The sequence below is a fragment of the Pseudorasbora parva genome, chromosome 15, assembly GCF_024679245.1.
Source record: "Pseudorasbora parva isolate DD20220531a chromosome 15, ASM2467924v1, whole genome shotgun sequence".
In the NCBI taxonomy this organism is placed as follows: Eukaryota; Metazoa; Chordata; class Actinopteri; order Cypriniformes; family Gobionidae; genus Pseudorasbora; species Pseudorasbora parva.
In genome coordinates, this window is record NC_090186.1 from 11,644,971 (window position 1) to 11,662,427 (window position 17,457).

The 17,457-nt window shown below is 34.7% G+C and overlaps 1 protein-coding gene across 2 annotated transcripts; it reads right to left on the bottom strand.

Annotated features, from left to right (window-relative positions):
* Positions 1-1,839: 1,839 nt before the first annotated feature.
* dsc2l (desmocollin 2 like) lies at positions 1,840-14,599 on the bottom strand. 2 transcript variants are annotated; one of them, XM_067417113.1, is made up of 16 exons: positions 14,283-14,599; positions 12,172-12,274; positions 10,858-11,048; positions 10,655-10,768; positions 10,353-10,508; positions 10,109-10,250; positions 9,118-9,272; positions 8,865-8,999; positions 8,495-8,680; positions 7,788-8,035; positions 7,389-7,531; positions 6,325-6,546; positions 5,918-6,154; positions 4,658-4,773; positions 4,282-4,569; positions 1,840-3,767 (listed from the first exon to the last, which is right to left on the bottom strand). In XM_067417113.1, the coding sequence occupies exons 1-16, from the start codon at positions 14,322-14,324 to the stop codon at positions 3,558-3,560; spliced, it is 2,688 nt and encodes an 895-aa protein (XP_067273214.1). In that variant the 5' UTR covers positions 14,325-14,599; the 3' UTR covers positions 1,840-3,557. The 2 variants fall into 2 exon arrangements, with proteins under 2 accessions (XP_067273214.1, XP_067273212.1); XM_067417111.1 differs by having other exon boundaries at positions 1,840-3,770.
* Between the last annotated feature and the right edge of the window lie 2,858 nt (positions 14,600-17,457).

Sequence of the window (17,457 nt, forward strand, 5' to 3'; positions counted from 1 at the left end):
GCAATTTGAGCTACAGTAGCTCATCTGTTTGATCAGACCACACGAGCCAGCCTTCACTCCCAACGGGTATCAATGAGCCTTGGTCGCCCATGACACTATCGCCAGAGTTCACCACTCTTCCTTCCTTGGACCATTTTTGATAGAGACTGACCACTGCAGACCAGGAACACCCCACAAGAGCTGCAGTTGTGGAGATGCTCTGTCGTCTAGCCATCACAATTTGGTTCTTGTCAAACTCGTTCAAATCCTTACGTTTACCATTTTTCCTGCTTCTAACACATCGACTTTGAGGATGAAATGTTCCGAGATGAAAAGACAATCAGTGTTATTCACTTCACACACATATATATATATATATATATATATATATATATATATATATATATATATATATATATATATATATATATATATATATATATATATATATATATATATATATATATATATATATATATATATATATATATATATATATATATATATATATATATATATAAAGGTTATATGAGATTTCATTAAATGTTTTTGACTGGGCTGGCTGCATTAATTTGATCCAAAAATGCAGTAAAAACTAGCAATATTATGAAATAATATTAACTTGTATTTCTGACCTTTTTTTGTGAGATTGTGAGATACAAACATGCAATTGCAAGAAAAAAGGATGGATTTGTGGGATAAAAAGTCACAATTACTTTTGTTTTATTCTTTGGTGGAAACAAGCTTCCATACATACCACACACAATCAGTGAATTGTGAAATGTCAGCTTGTTCCTCAACACATAAAGCTAATAAATGACTTCAGCAGACTTGAAAACACGCAAGTCTTGCTATGTGTCCTTTTTTAAAGCTTGAATGCATTTGATAACATTTTAAGAACTTTATGCAAACATAGTATTTATATATTTGAAACGTGTATGACAGTGGGGAAGATTGATTGTGCACGGGTTTGTAATTTACAGTTTTTACATACCCTGTAAAGGTGGTGATACACAATTGTGGACATGTATACTTGTATAACAAAATAAACAATGAATACAATACACATGATTAAAAGTTAGCATTAGTAAATCATTCATGCCATCGTTAAATGGAATTGTATGTAAGATTGTGGCCTAAAGTGGTTCTGCAATTATTTTTAAATGACTGTAGAGCAGTGTATCCCCTCTCCTCCTACCCCCTGACTCGAGGTTGCCAGATAAGCTGCAGGATCCAGCTGGAACGTTTGTAGCTGTGGTAACCAGAGCAGATCTTGCAACCCAGATGCCGAAACACTACTGACTTCATGATTGGTAGATAGGTGGAGGGCGGAGCTTCAGGCCAAAACACAACATGTCAACTTCAACATCAGTTGAGGGCTGTGACAACAACTTTTAAATGACAATATCCTGGCTGGACTACAGTGATATAAGTATTTGAAATGAACATGATTTCTTAATGTCTAGTGACATATCAGGGCCATTTTTATGATTCATTTAAATACATTTCTTACATACAGTTCCGTTACGTTTACTTGATCTTCTTCTTGACTCATATTTAATCAGTCATGCGAAGTTAACTGGATGCTCTGACCGGATAACCGCTTCAGTGTGTTTTTGACTCAAGAAGAGCTTTAGTCTATTTCTCAAATAAATAATTCATTAAGTTATGTCATAAAAATTATTTGTTCATGAGCCAGACATTGTAATTACGTCTCGGAATGGGTCAGGATTTCTTCAGTTCGAAATAGTGAGGAACAATATGTTTTTATTACTTTATTATATTAGTCTTAGTAATTTAGCAAAGGTTTCCAAAAGCAACATACACTGACACTTAAAGTAGATACACAGTAAGTTCATGTTTTTGTATAACCAAGTGTTTATCTTGATCTTCAAAATTTCATATTTAACACATTCTTTTCATTGCATAATTCCAGTGTAATTGCATAATTTATAACGAAGTGTTTATCTTGATCTTCAAAATTTCATATTTAACACATTCTTTTCATTGCATAATTCCAGTGTAATTACATTTATGCCATCTTTGTTCAGCCTTAAACAATGTGTAACTGTGCCTTTTGTAAATGCTGCCATAGTTGAAGTTTCTGTGCCGTAAAGACAGCATTAGACAATAATATAAGGTATTTAATGAATTTTATTAAAATATTTACAAAGAACATCCCTTTAATCTAAAATGAGAACAACCCTCTAAATATATGTTGTTTACCACAAATACAAAAAAAAAATACTTTTCATGTGCTGTCAGAACAAAACTGAAATACCAAAGAGCTAAAAAAAAGTTACTTCTAAGTGTGTTTTTATTTTATTTTTATGTTTAACTATTCTTTCACCTACATCTTCATTTAAAGCATAAAGTGACTTATATATAACATATTTGGTTTCTTTTCAATGAAATTCAAAATAAAAACCCTAAGCAGGCTGTAAGAAAATAACACAAAAACTCCAGTAATACATTATGGCCTAAGAATAACTTTAGCGTCCAGAGTTCATGTCAGGTGCTTTTGGAGCTGAAGAGCGCTTGAAATTCCACACATTGCCAAAAAAAATAAATGTTTATGAGCACACTTCATCATGGTCTTGTAAATATAGACTCAGTTAATACTTCACATGGCTGAGAATTGCAATTGATCTGGCAGACAATAATGTCTCTTCTATATACTAATATTTAAACTGTCCCTCCTCAGCTCTGTAAGCAAGACGGTTGCAAACACATAGCAAACAATTACAGAAAAGCTTATTTGCATCATTCACACACACTCTAAAACGTACAAAAAGTTAACAGATACACACAGGCACTTGATTAATCCAGCAGAAAGACATTCACTGCAATATGAGTTTTCTAAATCAGTATTTTTGTCTTTTTTTCCCAGTAAAAATAACTAAAAGTCCCTCCATATATGTTATGGAGTTAAGGTTATTTTCAAATGCTCATTCGTGACCCTGGACCACAAAACCAGTCCTAAGTCGCACAGTTATATTTGTGGCAATAGCCAACAATACACTGTATGGGTCAAAATGATCGATTTGTAAAGATCATGTTCCATGAAGACATTTTGTAAATTTCCTACCATAAATATATCAAATAAATGTATTATTAGTAGTAATATGCATTGCCATGGCCTTCATTTGGACAACTTTTTGAGGCGATTGTCTCAATATTTAGATTTTTGCACCCTCAGATTCCAGGTTTTTTAAATAGTTGCGTTTTGGACAAATATTGTCCTATCCTAACAAACCATACATCAGTGGAAAGCTTATTTATTCACGTGATGTAAATATCTCAATTTCAAAAGATTGACCCTTATGACTGGTTTTGTGGTCCAGGGACACATTGTTTTTGTTTGTTTTTTGTTGCATAAATCTAATCATATTTCACAAGATTTACATTCAAACAGTTACAAAAAACAGCCTTAATATTCAAATTCCTCTTGTTTTAAGGATGTATAGATATATTACTGGAAAATAAGACAAAAATACAGATTAAGAACATTATTTCTTTTTTCGGTGTGGTTTGACAGCTCCTGTCGCGGCACTCTCTCATTTCAGTCACCTCTTGTTTTAGATCCCGCTTTTATTTGTCGTGTAGCAGACATCAGCCAGTGGTCTGAATTTGGGGCCAAGAGTGTTCAAAAAGTCCAGTGAATCCTGTTCACCCAAAATACTGCAACATCCTACAGAGCCTGCAAGAGAGCCTGCCCCTTCATTCCCATAAGTCTTCAGCAGGTCATCCGCATACCTCCCCTCCTCCTCCCCTCCAAAGTAAGCCAGCTTCTGTCACAAAACAAGGGTCAAAATTAGGTCACATGAAAACGTCTTCAGTGGGGCATGATAGAAAAGCAGAGCAAAATGTCAAATATGACTTCCCTGTGTGAATGAATGTGTAAATAACATTACTTTTCTAGTCAAACTATAAGTGAGGTTTTTGACCATTTTTGACAATACTATAATTCCTTTTCAAGCTGCCCCCTAATAGTTGGCCAAATGTAGCTTATTGATACATTATTTAAAAGTTAAATCTCTTTTGTTTTTTCAGACATTCATAATCATTGTAGCAAGCTTTATGCGTGCACTTGATCGCAATGTTGTAGCAATGTTACTTATGACATTCTTTCAATGTCACCCCTGTATATATTTAAGTAATTCAATTAATATCATAAACATGAAATGAGTGAATGACTCAAAATCATTAATTGGGGGAGCCTTAATATGTACAGGTGTTGTTGAAAATTTCTTCAGATATTATTGTTAACTTGATTAAAAATGTGGTGTAAGTTTAGCTCACTCTGTCCAAGTAGCGGCCATTGGTTTTCCATGTGTCGAGAGTATTCGTATTTGAGAATTTCTGGAACCCGGCGTTGCCATACAGGTTGTTATCGTAGCGTCCGGATGAGTAGTACTTTTCTGTCCCAAAATCTTGAGTGGTGGTGTTGTACACGCCGCCTCCCTGGAAAAACTGCTGCCCAATATTTCCTGCAGCTGAGGACACGTTTTTAGTGACAATGGGGCCCTGGAGGGACCCTGGAGGGTCCACTACATCTGTCCCAGGAAGCATCATCAAAGTTCCATCCTTCTAAAGAGAGAAAGGCATTTCACACAAATATGGTTAAAGTATCCTTTCTTTGATTAATTAAACCATTTAAAAGGAGTGTTTTTCTTACCACTTCTTCACCAGGAGCCTCAGTGTTGGACTTCAGCAGCATTCCTCCCGTTCCAGTATCATCATTAATGTACAGCTTTTCTCTCTTAGTACTGCATATGAAGATGAGTAACAGACCTGATATGACAAGAACAAACAGAGGGCAGAGAGGTTTAGAGAGAGATCCAAAAGTCTAAGAATGCATTACAAATCTGATCAATGTTTTTATTTAAGCCTGAAACCAAAAGTTTATCAGTTTTGAGGTTAAAATCAAGAAATTCTGAAATGTCAACTTTACACTTATTATATATATATATATATATATATATATTATATATATATATATATATATATATATATATATATATATATATATATATATATATATACTGTATATATAACATATGGGGGTATGTTTTTATGAAATATGAGGACACAGGTGTGTATAATGACATGGGTATGACAGCTATTACAAGGAGAGGGTGAAATATGAGGACATTGGCCATGTCCCCACTTTTCAAAATGATTATAAATCATACAGGATGAGGTTTTTTTAGAAAGTAAAAATGCAGAATGTTTCCTGTGATGGGTAGGTTTAGGGGCAGGGGCAGTGTAGGGGGATAGAAAATAAGGTTTATACAGTGTAAAAAAAACATTACGCCTATGGAATGTCCCCACATTTCACAAAAACAAACAGCATTTCTATGTTGTACCATATATATACAAAAGTTTGGGGATGTTTTATCTATCAATTGATCTAAAGTGACAGTAAAGACCTACTAATGTTATAACATTATACTAGACATTATAATGCTGGAAAATATTTAAAATACAATCTGTTCATCAAAGATTACTGAAAAAGACATCACTGTTTCACTGCAGCACAACTGTTTTAACATTGATTACAATAAGAATTTTTTCAAAATTCTTTTTTCAGCAAATCAGCATATTAGAATGATTTCTGAAGGATCATGTGACACTGAAGACTGGAGTAATGATGCTGAAAATTCAGCTTTGCCGTCACAGGAATAAACTACATTTTAAAACATATTTCACATAGAAAGCAGATATTTTAAATTGCAAAAACATTTTAAAATATGAATTTTTTCCATATTTTTTATAATAAATGCAGCCTTGATGAGCCATTCTTTCAAAAACATTGCACAAATATTGTCTATATATAAAGATATGTTTTTGTAAATGTATACAAATATATGTCTATCAAATATATTAAATAAAAGCATGTGATATATGGTGGTCATTGCCAGAAGGGGGCACTCACATAACAGTAGCAGCAGCAGGCTAGAGAGCACTAAGGCAAGGATGCCCAAACTGCCCAAAGAAGTAGAGGCACTTCGAGCCCCACATATTCCCGCTCCATTGTCCTCCCTCTCACAAGTGCACACTCGCACATTCACGGTCTGCTCTTTCCCGAATCCCTGCATATCTTTCACCAAAAGTGGGACAGTGTAGAGACCGTTTGGCATGGCCACTGCCTGTTCCAGCACCACGGAGGAATCTAAATCAGAGGAGGACATGATGTCTGTGATCATTCTGCAGCCTTAACACTTTCAGCCTTTGTTTGTCAAGTTTTGCAATATTGAGACATAATAACATAGAAAATGCTGATAAATCAAATTTTAAATCTATACTCCCAGCCACTATAACGTCACTACCATCTACCCTTACCTGTTTTATCCTTCAATTTCCACTTCCCATCTTGCTCTCCTCCAAGTTCGAAAATGAAAGGACTGGAGAACGGATACTTGTCGAGGTCCACAGCTTCAACCAGAACTGAGCTCAGAGCATCATCCTTACCACAGATGACCAGGTCATTACCCGGAATCGTAGGCATGTTGTCATTATCGTCTGCAATCTGGATTACAACCATCCCCTTTCCAACCTTCTTACCTGAGGAAAAAGACATTCCAGTGAGTCTCGTGTGACTTTAGGGGTGCATTGTCAGAATAAACTAGTTGACCCTCCTGTAAGGACAGCTTCACATCTCACAAATGGGACTGTCATATCTATGACTTTATATCTCACAGATGTAACCTTATTTTATATATCACATTTGAGATTTTTTTTTAAAGAATACAGCTTCACGTCTCACAATTGCGACTTTCTGTCTCATAATTGTAACTTTATATCTCACAATTGAGACTTCACATCTCAAAATTTTGACTAGCTGCAACTTTTTAAAGTGTCTATTTCTTAACACCACCACCCCCTTTTTTAAAAAAACAGGTTATACATACATGAATAATTTTCTTATCAGTTTCTAAAACGCTATGACCAGTTTCGCAGCCCACCAATAAAATTAGGTCATCAAGCAGCAACCTACAAAAAAGCAACCTGATGACGTCCAGAGATAAATGTTACATAAGAGTTTGAGCGACACAAATGTACTCCGGCACTTCCTGGAATGCCATTCAACAATTCAGTGTTCAGAACATGTAGTGTCAGGTAGGACATGTTGATGTTCCGAAAGAAAAAAATGTTACGTCACACCCCAAAATCCAGACAAAATTCTTCTCAGATGCCTCAAGCTATTTCTACCCAACCACACCCAACCAAATGATCTTTCATTAACAGCCAGGGAAAGCATACACGCCTATTCATGGAACAAAAGGGTACAGTGTGTACTCACAAGTAGACAAACATTTAAGTTCTGCATGTGTGTTGTGCTGTCCACAGATTGTTCAGTTAATGACCTAAGTTTCATTCAAGTATGTGACAAAGTTCAGACTCACTCTCATCCACTGCTCTGATGGTTATGTTGTACTTGTCCTGGTGGACCAGAGGTGATTCTCGGTCTATAGTATTGGCAGTTTTCAGTTCTCCAGTGTTCTCCACCACAGTGATCCAGTTACCTGGGTCAGTCAACTTATAGTACCTTACAAATAGATAGAATAGAAAAGTGAGAAAGTGCATTGAAAATTATTATAAAAAGTTTCTTCATACAGTTACATGACCATACAACACTGGTGTTACACTCTATAGAGACCCTATAAATATACGTTTTTTTAGAAGCATTTATCTTAGGCATGTTTAACAGAACAGAAGATCAAAGACCATCTGGATGTGTATGGTGGCGCTTTAAAGAGAATTATAAAAAAAAAAAAAAAAATTCAGATAGTCAGAGAACATACTTTATTCCTTTGCTGTTCTTGGTCTCTGGGTCCAGAGCTACATAGGTTCCAATGACGGTTCCATTAGGAACGTTCTCCTTGACTTTGAGATATAGAATGCCAGGGTTGAACTCTGGTCCTTCATCTTCATTTCCCACACTGAGCTCTAATGGCACAGAGAGCCAGCCGCTGTTAGTTCCAACCAGTGGAACCTCATTACGGGCAGTTATTACCAGATTTATCACCGGGGTTTTTTCAAAATCCAATCCCTGATAGAAGAGTAGAAGAGAAATAAGAACATTGAGAACCTACCCAAGCCTATACACAAAACCAACTTATTCTCAGAAACATCAATACAGTGAAGAGCTGTCAAAAGCTCATAACCTGTGTTTGCCTGCCTGGTGGATGTACTTTGTATAACAGGGTGTGGTTGGACTGCGCATGCATATCCAACACAAAAGCATTTTCACACACAGCCCTAGAATGGTGAGCTAACCCTGTAAAGCTGCTATAAATAAAACCAACACAACCCTGTCAGAGAGTGAAGAAGAGCTGTCAAGATAATGACTATGACCCTCAGCGGAAGCTACCGTGATATGAACTTACTAGCAGAGTGCAAATTCTACAAAAATTGATTCATCAAGGACATCTGGGGTTTATTTCTCGCCAAAAAGGTTATTTTCAGATGCCAGTAACTTTATTATTTAAATTCCTTTAAAAACATTCACCTTTACGACATACAGAAGCCCCTCGTTGGTTTTGGGGTCTGTCTCCATCCTGAATTGTCCACTCTCATTTCCTTTGGTGACCTCAAAGATGGCCTTCCAGGCGGGGGTGTTCACCAAATCCTTGTCTTCCACTGGAATCCTAGTAACTAGCACGTTTTCTGTGTTCTCCTGGACATTGGCTTTGTACTGTTAAAATAAACATTAAAACTTTAAACATCAGATCCCATACTTTACAACATACAGCCTTCCAGCTGTAGATGTTAAGCATGAAAATACCTCAGAATGATAACTATACAGTAGTATTCATGTCCTGATTTGTTAAGTAGTTAACTCGTTTTGTTATATTGTATAGACAATAAAGGGGCCCTACCAGCTTCTCTTTGAAGGTAGGAGGATTATCATTAACGTCCGTGATATTAATCATAACTGTTCCTCTGGTGAAGAGCCCACTAGGAGCGCCGGCCATATCTCTGATCTCTATGCCAACGTAGACTTTGTCCTGAGCCTGAGAGGGAGGGGAAAAAATATCAGCATTTAAAGTACATTATTCCCAGACTGTAAATACAACACAGAAAGACATTACAGACTATAAAACAATACAATATGGATCTGTTAAGAAATACCTCTCTGTCTAAGGTGTTGGTTTTAGCAGTCAATTCTCCAGTTAAAGAATTAATAGAGAACATGTCTGTGGCGTTGAAGAGAGAAAACCTGATTGCGGTGTGGGGGGTGTTTGCCAGATCTTTATCTGTGGCATTCACTCGTCCTATTAAAGTACCTGAAAAACAGAATACATCGTATATACGTCATAATATTCATAATATTTGTCATATATACGTCATTATATACATCAGTATATTCAGGTTTGGTTCTGTATTTTATCAGTTAGCACAAAGGTTAACTTTAAACATATGGGTAAATTTTACAAAGCCTGTGTCATATTTCACCCCAAGATATCATTAAAAAATAATAATAATATGTATAATTATATATATATATATATATATATATATATATATATATATATATATATATATATATATATATATATATATTTGCAGTTCTTACGTTATTTCAGTTAGATGCCAAGTAACATTTGTGTGTGTGTGTGTGTATATATATATATATATATATATATTAAAAAATAATAATAATAATAATAATAATAATAATAATAATAATATGTATTATTATAATTATATATATATATATATATATATATATATATATATATATATATATATATATATATATATATATATATATATATATATATAAATGATTATAATAATAATACATATTATTATTATTATTATTTTTTTTATATTTATATATATATATATATATATATATATATTTTCTAAGTAAAAATTAAAAAGCGAAATATTACGAAATCACATTAAGTTACTAGAACTTAATGAATATTCAAAATATGAAGAAATGAAGACTATAATAGTATATAAAGTATACTAAACAACTGATCGTGTCATTATTTTCAGGACTATTAAAATAATTTTACCCACTAATACATATTACTATCATTTATAATAGTAATATTTTGAATTTGTGATATACTGTATGGCCTGGACTTGAAAGGTGAAAATGTATCTCTACCTGCCCTGCATCGTTCTTCTACAGAGAATACTCTGTTTCCTGCAAACTCAGGGGCGTTGTCATTCTTGTCTTCCACATTCACAGTGATGGGCAGATATTCATCAACTTCCCTGCCACTTTGGTCATACACACGAGCTATAAACTACAACAAGAGGGATAAGAGAAGCATATTCAGTTGTACTGATGCTTTAATCATACTCCAAAATATTAGCTGCTGCTTAAGGCCTGGAATTTAAAGCCTCACATTGATTTCTGGGTACTGCTCACGGTCGACGGCCCTGGTTACAAATATCATTCCAGTGTTCTTGTTGAGCTGAAATAGGCCCACAGGATCTGTCGTAACACCCTGCCCACTGATCTCATAATACACTGTGTAATTTGCAGAGGAATCAGACGCTATCTGTGAAGAGACACACACCAATGCACAGTAAGAGAAAGAAAACAGGAAGCATTACAAAAGGTCACATTGTTATCAAGGAAGGGAGGATAAAATGGGCAGGGAGTAATAGAATGACTAAAGTTCTAGCCAATGCTACTCAGTCTCACCATCTCCACGTCTTTTGGGAATGGAGGGCTGTCATGCTCTATAACAGAGAAAGGTAACGGCCTCCATCTTCTCTTAATGCGCTTGCGAGCCGCACCGCTGGACTTCTGAGATGCCTGGAGGCAGGACGTATGGAAAAACAGTACTTATGATGCTGATCCGGATCATATGCTTTACGGTTAAGAATTACAGACAGTGGTTTTACCTCATCTTTACAGGACAGGACAATGTCCACCCTCCAATCCAAACCGCGCTCATCATGCACCAGCACAGAAAACCGCTTTGTTGTAATCACCAAACCGCGAACTGTGATAATGGATCCGTCTGTATTTACAGCGAAGTCAGGGTCACTGGAAGTAAAGGACATGGGCTTGGCAGCACAGCCTTTAAGGGTCACTGTGAAGAAATATTAACATCAGGTAACTAGTCTTTCTAAAAACATAAGTAGTCGGTTGTTTTTCACTTAATATCAATGAGCTTAAGTGCTTTCAAGCTTCAAAAAGGTTGCACCATAAAATCATCGCCACTGTTGTTAATATTCGTTGATTTAAATAAAGCATGTTTTTGTTCATTTAGGCCTAAATAAAGTTAAATACAATAAAATAAATATTAGATATTCAAAAGAAATGTTGCCATGGCGACAGACTAATAATACAATTACTGAACTAAAAACAAAGCTTATTAGAAACAAACAAAAATTATTCAAAATGACAAAAGCACATAAACAATTCTGATACTTTAAAATTTTAATTGAAACAAAAAAATAAATCTAATTCAAAATATGAATAAATAGTATATAAGTAATAACAAAGACTTTATATATAGGAGGACGGTGCACTCATATTACTTATGAATGGGTAGAAAGTGTGCCGACCAATATGGCGAATAAGCCCCGCCTTCTAAATGAAAGAGCCAATCGTTGATTAGTAAAGTCACTGCAGCCTCCATTAGCAGCAGCGATTGCTATAGAAACAGGCAGTGTTCTGAGACATGCGTTTAAGGATTGCACAATGTGCAATAGCTTTCTCCAAGCTGAAAGATTCAGTTTTTATTTTTTTTCATGATTCGAGCATTTAGAAACAATTTATGACACAGTCAGATTTCATCTGTGATTTCAAATATGACATTTAACCGTAATCTTGGAGAAGAGTTTTGGAGAATTTAATGTTTCCCCATTCAAAGAGATAGGAGCTGCACTAAAAGATGGCCTCTTTAGTAATAACACTATCATAAAACAGTATTTCAAGTCTTCTGAAGCAACATGATAGTTTTGTGAGAGAACAAGACGACATTTCATCATTATTTACTGATAATCTTCCCATTTAGAAGACCTTTCATTTTCATGTGACTTTGTGTCGATTTGAAGGTCCTTTTTTGTTCAAATGAATATAGAGAGTCCTACGGGTTTGGTGAGTAAATCATTTTAACATGAAGGAAAATATTTATGTCTATAGAGTCAGACAAGGTAAATTCAGGTCACTCGACCGATGAAAAGGTTTAGTGAAACCACAAATCGTACATTCTTCCGTGCCTTCGGAGATGACATAGCCGGCGGGCAGTCTCTTAGGAACTTGAGCGAGCACAGGCCTCAGCTCACAAGACTCCGCGTTCTGAAACAGCACCTGAGGGTAGAATTGAAAGAGGGTGAGAGAAAAAATAAAAGCGAGCAAGCGTCACATTCCATAGAGTAAATGAGCAAATGGCTCATGTATAAACAACAATTATGAAGCTTAAAACATGACTTCCAGTCCAAATACAGCCGGATCATTTTAATTGTAAATAAAACTTAAGATCACAAAAAGGAACTAGGTTGTCATATAATATAGTGTATTGGAATGATTGGGATAAAACAGCAACAAAAAAAAGAAGAATATTCTTCTATCTTATTCTCTTGTTTTACACAGCAAGCAAATGTATAATTTCTCACCATATGAATTACCACTTCTGAATATAAGTTGCTTCTTGTTATATTCATACCTAAACATTTACATGGTATAAAGGTATAAAGCTACATAACATTGCATGTGCGGCAAATGGAGTGATACCCCGAAACAATCACAAGCATTAAGTAAGAATGACATCATTGTAACTTATACAAATAGAAATAGAAAGAGCTGAACAATTGAGAACAGCACTAGTATAAAGGAAACAGAATTGACAGCAGTTGTCAAGCACTCTATATGCTTCTCAATGGTATATTTAATGGTGTAATGTTATGGGTTTCTGACTGATATACGTATCAGTTTTATCTTATCTTGAAACCAGTGTAATCCTTCCAGTGGAACCTGTAGACCTACAGGTTGATACGTAAAATAAGTAAAACATTTATTTTACTGTCATTGTGTCTTTTACTGCGTGTCTTTTACTGATGCCGGCCATAGAGGCAATACAAAAGGCAGTTATGACATGCATAAAATAAAAATGTTGTTTACAGTTAAATGAATGAGAAACATTAAATAATCTTTAAATCACTATTCTCATTAATCAACATTACACTGTAAAAAATTATACGTTCAATAAGTTATGACAACATATGTTTTTACATTGTTTTAACTCATCAAAATAAGTTAAGCAATGTTAAACTTGTTTTTATTAGTTATACAAGATGTAACTTATTTTTTAAAGTCATTTAACATCATTTAAGTTGAAATAACTTAAACATCCAAGTCGATTGTACTGCAAAAGTTCAAAATTTGCCTTTTTTTACAGTGTAGTGGTCAGTGAATGAATGAATGAATGAATGAATGAATGAATGAATGAATGAATGAATGAATGAATGAATGAATGAATGAATGAATGAATGGCATTGCAATAACACTACTGTGTCTTCAAAGCAAAGTAGTTAAAGCTATATATTTTAAGTTATGGATGATACTATGCACAACCGTTTAGTGGAGGAAAATAAATCTTGACTATTCAAATGCAAATAACTAATTAGTGAATATGTCATTATAATACAGTAAGAACTTAATTATTTATTTAGTAGGAAATTATCACTTATTATCACTGGAGAGAACTTTTTTTTTTTTTTTTTTTTTTTTTTTATAAACCATGGTAACGTTTCAACCAAATTACCATAATACTACAGTTACTCAAGGCCACTACAACTGATCACATGGAATTAACCACAACTCTCATGAAAAAAATAATGAAATTATAATGACAGAAATATTATAAAAACAGAAGAAATCGTTATTTTATTAATTAATTTTGTAAAATACATGAACTCGAGAAGAAAAAAAATATGTAAGATATATTAGCTAACCATCTTGGCAACAAGTAGGCTAAATATCTATCTTGTTTTAAGGATACCTTTTCTGGTTATTTTACTGATGTGTATGCTGACAAGTATCAGTTTATAAAGTTAAATTATTTTGTTTCTCAGTATATAATATTTAATTTAAATGTTTTTAAAAAAGGGTGGGGAGACAAAATGTCGAAAGAAAATGTTTTTTCAGTGTGGTAATGCAGGCTAATAAAACCTATGACAGCATTTTGAGGTAGGTAGCGGCAAGAATACGGTAGGACTTCAGGTAGGCCTATAATAGATTTATAAGGCCAAAAATATATAAAAGACAGAGCAAAAAACAACTGACGACATTAACTTTTACACAATAAAATGTAACTTACCAAAGTAAGCAGCAAGACCGCGAACAGCGCACGTTCATACATCCTGCTGTGTGTGTGTGTGATCAGTGGTAAGTTAGTTGAATTTCTCTGGACTCCACCACACTGCGTGTATCCCACAGACGTGCTCGGATAAAGTCCTCTGGGCGCGGTGCGGCTCTCATGCCATTGATGTCTTTAATATGGGTGTGGTCTCGTATCAGCCTCTTACTTTATGTATCAATTGGGCTGAATGGGAGTCTTGAGTACACTAAACAGGTTAAACTATGCGTTGTCCCCGACTTCCTTAGCTTGGGAAGCTCTGAGGCTTAAACTCCACCCCAAACTGCCCCTTGAAACTCCCTCTGTTTGTGTGTGTGTGTGTAGGAGAGAGGGTGACCGAGAGGGAGGGAGGTTATATTTTAACAGAGTCAGACTTTCACCTGTTGTTTCTGACTTTTCAGACATGATTCATGTATGACACAATCCATCTCCATCTTTTTGGGTGGGGTGCAGGAGGTGCTCATGATTATACAGACAGTCATCACATTTACACATTCAGCAAAGAAAGTAATCTTTTTTTAAGTTTTGCTTTAATCGCCAGTTAAGTCCATTAAAAAAGTTAATGATCTTTTTTTTTTTTTTTTTACTTGAAACTATTTACTTGTGCATGCCTTTTTTACTTGGACACATGGTCATGTTTGTGTAGCTCTCTATGTCACTGGCTCCTGATATTCAATGTCTGATACTGTGGTGATAGGCCGGTGTACATGTCTAAGTAGAAAATGAGAACAACAGGAAAGGACAGTACACATGCTTCGCTTCACCAAACTTTTGAAACACTGATAAGAAAGGGACTCAGACAAATGAAAGAGAGAGACTCATGAGAGCTACAAAAACATCTTAAAACACAGAAAGAGGCCTAATAATGATACTATTACGTGCTTTCATTATGGTGCAGTTTAGAGGCTCAAATACAGAGGCGGACAGTAGTGGAGTATTTTTACTTTGTAAGTAATTTAATTTTTCAGATATATGTACTTTATCTGTGTTCTTCTTTGGAAAACTTTTACTTCACAACATTCCAAAACATGATGTACTTTTTACTGCGCTGTGTTTCATACTGAATATCATTTAATACTTAATTACATTAAAAATTTAGTTCTGTATACTTTAACTCAAGTAAAAGTAATTAAAACGTTACTTGAGTACAAGTAAGAAAGTACTTAATGTAATTAAGAGTTAAAGGTAGAAAAAACTAAAACTTGTATTTATTAAATGTAGTGCAATACAAAGTATGACAATATATATTATGCTTTGGAATGTAGTGAAGTAAAAGTTTTCCAAAGACAAACTGATAAAATGTACTTGAGTAGAAAGTAAAAGTACTCCACTACTGTACGCCTCTGCTCAAATACATGTTTTTGTTGTACAAACGATAAGATGAGTGAGATAAGCTATTATACCACAACATTAATTTAGCATGAAAAGTAAACTGTGGGTCACACCTTCTTTTTTCCAAATCATTTAAATCACACAAGCTGTCTGTTGAATTAAATGTAAACTAATTGCAATAGAAAACAAAATTATTTTATTAACATAATTGCAAAGACCAAAAAAATAAATAAAACAGCTGTCCCCCAAAATGTGCACAATCTTGAAGAAAAAAAATCACACAAATACATTTATTTTTTTATTTCAATAAAGCTGCAAAATTGGCAGATCTAATATAAAATGAATTGCAAATTAAAGAAAAGAAAAGAAAAGAAAAGAAAAGAAAAGAAAAGAAAAGAAAAGAAAAGAAAAGAAAAGAACAGAAAAGAAAAGAAAAGAAAAGAAAAGAAAAGAAAAGAAAAGAAAAAAGAAGGGGGATTAGTGATATGTGCTGAAACAAACAATGGACAGAGGCCGGGTTTTCTCCACACACATAAAAAAGTAGTATTTCTTGTTTCTGGAGGCATTTTTTAAAGTTTTCAGACCCTATGTGTGGAAGCACAACAGCCTGGAGATGAGCATGTTGCAATATGATGGTGTTTGTGGGGAGGAGAGGTGGAGGATGGGCCGGGTTGGGTGGAAAGGAATTTGGCAGAGTCCTGTCAGTAAGCAGTGTTGAGTCTGTACTACTGTGCACACAGCCAAACAGTTCACTGAACTGTTACACATTTACAACCTTCATTTTACTACAGCACATAGATGCCTGTTGTACAAGTGCAATGACATGATAAAGAGAGAGTTTGCTGAGAGAGTGAAACCATTGGTGACTGCATCTTGTAGGTGACTAATTTATGCAAATCCACTTTATGAAGAATACTAACTTGTGTTGTTTTGTGTAAGGGAATTAGAACTGATCAAAGGATGATTGGCCTATTTGGTTCTGAATCACTGACAGTATGTTCATTCATTAAGTCTTAATGTCTTTAAATGCATATTTGTCACTGAAAAGGCAGCTTTTTTGTCATCAAATAAGTGGAATTAATGTAACGGAATTATCAAATGATAAATGCTAATTTATAATTTGTATACTAGTATAACCGGTCTACAACCCATAATTAAAACACAGCATTCTGAGCCTTCAAAAATGCATGTCTATTGAAACACGTCAAGTCACCTTTATTTTATAATGCTTTATACAATACCAGAATCAATGCAAATCAATTTCTGCTGTAAAGCAGTTCTAAAAAGATAATAATTAATTCATTAATAAAGTCATTATTCAGCTCAAGTCAGTCAACAGAAATTGCTTGGAGAAAATATTATGGGAATGTTCTCAGAAGGAACACAGCATGTCCTATTTCCATGGGAACAACAGCATAGGTCGATCCATTTCTAATTGGTTCACCAACCCTGAATCCCAAATAACTGTGTTATTGCGACACAAGCACCTTAAGGTGAACTGCATGTTATCAGTCTCCATCCCTTGACCACCCTTTTCCTCTTGTCCTTCACTCATGCTCAAAACAGCACATTTTTCTCGGCAGAGATTTGTATGACATAGCAGTAGATTTTTTGCAAACACTCTAACTGAAGCAAGGTGTTGCTGCAAGGATTAAATAAAGGCTGGATATACGCAACAACTGATCTTAATGAAAACTAACTCAAAATGACACTCTCAGAACATCCAAATACAAAAACAGACAAAGAACACTAGAAACCCCCCTGTATTTACAAATGTAGATCAAGAAAAAAGGAAGGAGAAACA